The sequence below is a fragment of the Dipodomys spectabilis genome, unplaced genomic scaffold, assembly GCF_019054845.1.
Source record: "Dipodomys spectabilis isolate Male_0828 unplaced genomic scaffold, ASM1905484v1 ptg000411l, whole genome shotgun sequence".
NCBI lineage: Eukaryota > Metazoa > Chordata > Mammalia > Rodentia > Heteromyidae > Dipodomys > Dipodomys spectabilis.
This window is the reverse complement of record NW_024871088.1, coordinates 860,639-868,019: the sequence shown is the minus strand read 5'-3', so window position 1 is coordinate 868,019 and position 7,381 is coordinate 860,639. Positions and strand designations below refer to the sequence as shown.

At 46.9% G+C, this 7,381-nt stretch overlaps 1 protein-coding gene across 1 annotated transcript in view; it reads left to right on the top strand.

Moving 5' to 3' along the window:
• The first annotated feature begins 431 nt into the window (after nt 1–431).
• Nucleotides 432–7,381, top strand: part of Mecp2 (methyl-CpG binding protein 2) — a 72,738-nt gene continuing 65,788 nt past the window's right edge. The window contains exons 1-2 of the mRNA XM_042667434.1: nt 432–557; nt 6,232–6,355. Coding sequence (XP_042523368.1) covers nt 6,330–6,355 — 26 coding nt within the window. The 5' untranslated portion in view covers nt 432–557; nt 6,232–6,329. The remainder of the gene's footprint in view (nt 558–6,231; nt 6,356–7,381) is intronic.

Below are 7,381 nucleotides of genomic sequence, written 5' to 3'. Positions count from 1 at the left end.
AAACGCTTATTGCAATGTACTCGGTGCGCTTACGAACAGCGGGTCAACAGCTTGGCAGAGTGACATAAACAGGCGTCCAGAGCCTAGGCCTTCGCTGGCCCCAGCGTCCACAAGGGCCCATTAATCCTTAGCATTCAAATTCCGCCCACTAAACCATCCCCTCCGTGTTCAAGCCACCTCTTTTCCCCAAATGACAGTCGGTGGCAACCAATCCACCGCTGGATGGCGGTCCACCCCTTTTCCCGGCTGAAATTGACGGGAACTTCTACCAATTGAGTACGTCTGCACTAAGGCCCCGCCTCTGCCTGGATGCCACAGCCAATGGAGGGCAGGCCCTCGGAGGCGCCGGAGGCGGGGTGCGGGCACGCAGGTGCAGCAGCACGCAGGCCGCCCGGGAGGGCGGGGCGCGACGTCCGCCGTGCGGGGTCCCGGCGTCGGTGGCGCGCGCGCTCCCTCCTCTCGGAGAGAGGGCTGTGGTAAAAAGCCGTCCGGAAAATGGCCGCCGCCGCCGCTGCCGCGCCGAGCGGAGGAGGAGGAGGAGGCGAGGAGGAGAGACTGTGAGTGGGACCGCTGAGGCCGCGGGCGGGGACCCTTGCCGGGGGGCGGGGGATAGGGGCGGGACGTGGCGCGGGAGGGGCTCGTGGGGTCGGGCGACCCGGCTGGCGGATGGCGTCCCTCCTCTCTACCCTCCCCCTCCCGCCGGCGACGATTCTCCCCTCGGCTGGTCACCCGCAAGTGCGGGTGACGGTCCTCGACGCGTTCTTCCCGGAGCCACCTTCGTCTGGCGTCTCTCTCCCTCCTGCCCCATCTGTGTGCATCCCGGCCCCAGCCCTACGGGCGCCCTTGTTGCCCCAGCGTTCCTTGTCGGAGCTGCGCGCGCTCCTGTCCTTCTTGGGGCTTTGGGCCGCCGCGCCGTCGCGCGCCCGCGGCCCCGGCCTCTCCCTGGATCGCGCTCTCCCCTCTCCCTCCCTCGCGCGCCCCCTCTCCCGTTACTCTGCCCCCCCCACCGGCGCGCGTGCGCAGTTCATCTCCCGTCGGGAGAGTGCGCCACAAGGGCTCCTGCGCTCTCACCCCCATCTCCTGGCTTTGCCTCCCCCTCCTTCTCTTCCATTCCATGACTTTGTGCCCCCACTGCGAGCAAGTCGGTCCTCCAGCTCCTTTCCCCGACTATCAAGAACAAGTAGGTGAGGATTATTGTCTACCCACAAAAAAGGTCTAGACATTGTGTTCCTGGGGTCCCACAACTCATCATAAAGAGGTGGCTATAGTTGCTCTAAGAAACGGTGGTTAGGGGATCGCGTACGGCAGTACCTGGGGCTCTTGCATGAGAGCGTGCCTCCATGGACCTCAGAGGTTCTTTGAGGGTGCTGTGGCTTCGGAATGTGAGCGCTCTCCCATCCCCCCCCCGCTTCGCCGGCGATCTTCCAGTTACATAAGTGGAGTGGGACATTGTATGTAACGGGTTCTCATTGTCCTGAAGCGCTCAGGATCACCAGTACTAGATGGGGCAAACTCACCGCATTGCTATGACTCCTGTCGATTGTCTCTGGAAGAAAGTTTATTCTCTTTAGTTTGGTTATGACCAAGCCACCCCTGCTGGAACTCTGGTGACTTTTAAGTATGTAGCAGGGGCAATGTTTCTGAGATTTTGCACTGAAGACTTAAGGTCATTGTGGACTCAAAACGGATTTCTCTTCAAAGAGGAGACCCTTTATGGCATTGCTAAGTTTGGACTCTAGGAGGAAAAGCTTGCTAGGGGACACTTCTGTGCTACTTGCTTCTGTTGTGTGCTCGGCTGTGTGTTGGTGACAGCAGAAATGGGTTCCACCACAAAACTGATATTCCTGACTCATGGTCAGGCAGGTATGTGTGTGCTTCTGTTTATTTTTCCAAGAACACAAATGGGCTTTGCTGAACCATTTACACGTTGTGTCTCCATGGGGATCATTACCCCAAACCGTGAGATGATAGGTTCGAATTTAGGGGGCTGTGGGTGATGATGGAACTGAGCCTACTGGTGTGTGATGCTGAGTGGCTTAGATGGTGTACGGTTCTCACAAGTTCTGGGTATTTTCTTATACTATATGAGTAAAGCATGTTTGGCCTGGCAATTCCTATTTGAGAGGAAAATGTGGGGTTCTGCAGCTGGAATCTAACCAATCGCAATTAATAAGATTAAGCTGACCTCTTGGGCCTTTTGCAATATACTGGATTCCTATAAAAAGATGGGGTCTGGATTTTTGTTTAGGTCTTTGGGGAATTTCCACCAGGGATTTGGAGAAATAGCTTATTCATGGGCTTCAAATCCCAGTCAAGAAGCCTAGGGAACACTTGCTTTTATTCTCTTACCTGGGTATATCCGAACCCTAGAGAGTACATACAGTCAGCCTCGTAGAAACACAGTTGATTAAAGTAAATGATCGTAGATCAGCTAGCTATTCATGCCAAACCAGTTAGCGTGCCCACCGCCAGAGTGCATGCCCATCCACATAGCCGTATGAGCCTCACTTGCTGACGATACCAGGGTTTCTACATCTGAGCGTGAGGCACGACAAGTTGAGGTCTCTGCTTTGTTTCAGTAGTTGGTGTTTGCCCTCAGGAACACACCCCTATCCCAGTTAGCTGTTCGTTACATCCTTAAGCCTTTCAACTGTGCAGGCAGCTGTGAGAATGAAGTTTATCTGCAAAGTGCTTGGTGGTATCTGAAGCCAGTGTGTTCCGACAACTTGAAGAAACTGTATGTGGCTTTCCTGAAGTACTGACCTATCATACTTTCCTATTTCCTGTTATTACAATTTTGCATTAGGTGCTTTAAATCTAGAATACCAGGTCTTTGACCTCATAAGAATGTAATATGCAGTCATCTCTCCTTGGAGTTTGTTTGTTTTGAGCTTCTGGGGATGGAACATAAGGCTTACTCATGGTAAGCAGTCACTCTGCCGCTGAGCTACATCCTCACCCAGCCTTCTGCTTCCACTTTTATGTTGTTTGGATCCTGAGGTAGGTCTGGGCATAAAAACAGACCACAGTGTATTTGGAGGTTTCTGAAACAGTTTTGCATTCTGTGTTTATTGTATGTAATTTTCCAGCCAGAGTTGTTTCCTCTGACTCCCTGGCCTCTGTGAGACCTAATCTAGAGGGACAGGGAGGGAAGCTGTGGACTTTGAAAGAAAAGAGAGAACCTCACTAGAATCCAATGTGCTGTTGCCCCCACCTGGATAATCCTTCCCCCCTTGAGGAAGATGGGACAAGAAGTTCATTTCCTTAACCTAAAATACAGAACAGCCAGGTAAAATTATTATGTTCCCACTGTACCTGCCTAGGACTATTTGCATGATAAATGAGGTGTCTTAGAACCCATAATCTTTAACAAAGATGACTATCACTGGGGTATTTTAATTGGCTACGAACAGTTTGTCATCAGGCTGCCTTGAGTTTTCCCTTTTCCCTCGGGAGGAAAGAAGCACAGAAAACGAATGGCATTTGCAGTAACCAGTGTTTCAAGCGCACCAGGGTAAAATGGAGAGCTCCAGAGCCTGTGTGTGGCAGGACACCTTGTTTCCATCACCTTGTGCTCTGGTGACATCCATGTAGACCCGTCCTTGAGGCTGCCTGACAGAGGTTTTTGGTTGGGTAGAGAACATTATTGCCGCTCCCTCCAAAGGGAGGACCTTGTCCTCAGTGCTTTCATCCGAGTCCTTTCCAGTCACTCGGCTGTTGTCCAGTCAAGCCAGCGAACCTCCACATCATTTCAGGTAGGACCAGTATAAATGGCTCCACTCCTTCTTGGAGTTTGCTTCCACAGAAGGTATGCTCTTCTGCTTTCCCTAATTCTCTTCTTCCTTCTCTTGAAAGGAGTCTTTTCCTTCGGGAAGTTTGATTAACATGACGTTGCTTAAATACTTGGTTTCACCACTTTGCGGGTAGGTATAGTGTGTGGAGTAACTGAGCCGGAGTAGGAATGTGGATGCTGGCAAAGGAGGGGTATGACCATTCGTGTAGAGAACAAAGCCTCGGCTTTTTAACATCTTCAAGGCACACTGTCTAGGTCTGCTGGCATATAGATGTGTGTTCACCATAGCGTGTAGTTTTTTTTCAGCTACTGCAGATGTCTGAGCTCTTTGTTAATTGGCCCTGAAGCCTGACAGGACCAAACCTTAGTAAGACCGCTTGCTTGTTGTCTTCCTTGCATAAGAGCCGAGGATGTTACATATATATTGACCTGCTTGCTTGTGTTTTTACCTAACTGTACTCATTTTTTGGCTTCTTTTTCATGAACTCTTGATTTAAAGACTTAACTTTCAGAGATAGAACCCTTAGTCCAGTTCCCTCAATTTACAAGTGAAACAGGAGTGTAAGAGTAGAGTTTACTGGTAGAGCACTTGCCTAGGATGGCATGTGTAAGGTCCTGGGCTCAGTCCCCACACCACAAAAATAAAATAGGAACCAAGTATGGTGATACATACCTGTATTTGTAGCTACACAGGAGACATTGGTAAAAGGAATGAAGTTTGAGGGCAGTCCTGGGCAAAAGTATAAGACCCTGTTTAGAAAAAACAAAACAAACAACAAAAAAAACAAGCTAAGTGCCAATGGCTCATGCCTGTAATCTTAGCTACTCAGGAATCTGAGATCTGAGAATTGCAGATCGAAGCCAGCCCAGGAAGGAAAGTCTGTGAGACTCTTATCTCCAGTTAAATCACAGAAAAAGCTCAAAGTGGTACTATGGCTCAAGTGGTAGAGTACCATCCTTGAGCAAAAGAAGCTCAGGGACAGCACCTAAGGCCCAGAGTTCAGCCTGAGGCCCCATAAAAAAAATAAAAAATGGCTTGGGGGGGTGGGCGTACCTTAAGTGGTGGAACACCTGCTTAACAAGCAGAAAGCCCTGAGTTCAAACCCCAGTATTGCCAAAAATAAATGAATAAAAAGTAGATGAATAAAATAAAAAGTTGCAAATAGATTAAACAACTTGTGGCCTTGAGATGCTGTGACTTAGCTGGAGGTGGTAGCACATGTCTGTAATCTCAGCTACTTAGGATGCCGAGGTAGGAGGATAACTGACTGGGAGGGGAGCATGACTTAAGTGTCAAGAGTGCTTCCAGGTCTCCCTGGATTCAATTTCTAGTACCATGGGGGGAGATGGGAGGATTGGGACTTTTCAACACCTCCTAACCAAGATACAGGTTTGTTTTTTATTATCCAGGTGACCAAGAAGTACTAACTTCTCCAATATTTAACTTCATTTTAGGGAATTTTGAGGTTTCACTGAACCTCAAAAGGTAACTCTAGGTACCACTAGGTAGCTACTAACCAGTGACAAGTGAAGGACTTGGTTGGCAGTGCCCTTCCTGTGGATTTGATTCCATGAATAATTGTGTGAATGGTCTCTGAGTTGTATAATGTTACTTTTTGTTTCAGTATAAAGCAGTTGTTGGGCCAGCAAGGTATCAGAAATAGCTAATATGAGACAGTTTAGGTTTCAAGAAGGAAATGGTGACAATCTTAATGAGAGAACTCCATTTTGAACATGAATTCCAAAGCAAAAGAAGCTGAGGCAGGAAGATGAGAGGAGCCAGCCTGGTAAACAGTAGTGAGACTGTGAAAAAAAGCAAAAGAAACCATCAAACTAATAAGTAAGTTTGTTGAAGTGAGATTTACTGATCTGAGAGGTTGAAAAGTAATTGCTCTGAGACACTCTTCCATACTTTAAATGATGGATTTGGATCGCCCAGGCACTTGGACACATGGTGCTTTTTTTTCCTCTCAGGTTGAAGTCTTTTACATGATGTTATAATATTTCTTTGCAGCTCCAGCTGCTTGAAAAAGAAGGAAGATTTTTGTCTCTGGATTTTGCATGATCTTTTGGGGATATTTTGATGTTGTATGTTCTCTTGAACATACATTCTTGCCTTGAGTTTTTCTGAATGATGTAGTGGAAGAAATACTTGCTAGAAATGATCGCTCATGGTGTGCTTTACACTGTCAAAGTGTCCCCTACAGGTGACAAGACCTTGTGATACTGTTGATTCTAACAAACATTAATCTTTATTTTAGCATTGTGCAATTACGTGTCAGTAATTTGCAGTTTATCCTTTGCTTTCTAACTAGGTGAGTCGGGAAGTAACAAAGTACTTTATCTATGCGTTTATCTTCAAAATATCCCAAATAGTCCTGGGAAAAAGGTCGTGCAGCTCAATGGGGACTTTCAACTTACAATTTTCTTTGTTTTAGGCTCCATAAAAATACAGACTCACCAGTTCCTGCTTTGATGTGACATGTGACTCCCCAGAATACACCTTGCTTCTGTAGACCAGCTCCAACAGGATTCCATGGTAGCTGGGATGTTAGGGCTCAGGTAAGTAACCTTCCTTTTTTTTTTTTTAGTATATGTCCTGGTTTGGCCATCTGTTTTTAAAAAAAAAAAAAAAAAGGAAAAAAAGATACACTACTCTTGGACAGTATAAAACTACCCCAAAGACTAATGACATAACTGTGCCAAACTGTGCCATATAATAAAAAAAAGTCACTTCCCTGAGCCCTGAAAGGTCAGTTTGGGTAGAGTTACTTGGTAGCTACAGCGTGATCTGGGGGCGGGTGTCAGATGAGAGCTGGAACTGGTGATCTGCAACTTCAGTTCACCTAGAAGCAGGCAAACACCTGTCCTGAGCTCTTCACCTGCGCTAGCTGCTGCTGTTGCCTAGTGGTCTTCAGCCTCTTGCTTTGTTTGCCTTGGTTTTGAGCCAGTCACTTACAGTTCCATATTAGTGAGCAGTGTAAAGCATTTTTAGATACGGAAACTGGTGTGTGTTCCCTTCAAAGGGCACCCTTCCGAAACTGTCATAGAACTGCAAAGCCCATGGCTCATAGCTTGCTATACTAGTCCCATGGAAACAAAAGACAGCATCCAGACCCTTATCTGTCTCTTGCACTCTAGAGCAAGATGAGTGCTTTTTGAAAAGTAGAGAGCCAACTCATTCTAGGTCTGATACTTAGTTGCTATAGTAGCTACATTTTAGACTATTTCAATACTTTAGTTTTATAAAAACTTTTATCAGGCTCATCCTCTCAGGCTGGTTTCTTTTTTAATCAGTAGTCACTCCACATTTGATACTTTGACACTTGGATTTCAAAGATTCTGTGTAGTAAAGCAGAATCCAGTTGAATTTTCCTATTTCTTCTCCTACAAAAAAAGAAAGAGGTGAGTTTTCACATAGGCTGACTGAATTGTGATTTCAGTTTGATCCTGAATAGTATTTTTGTCGTGTCTATCTAGTGATTTCTGAGATACCTCATTAAGCTATCTCCAGCCATCAACATAGTTAGGGATTGTATAAGGAGCAAGGTTTGAATGGAGGAGAAGAGAAGGTATAGAGGAAATTTT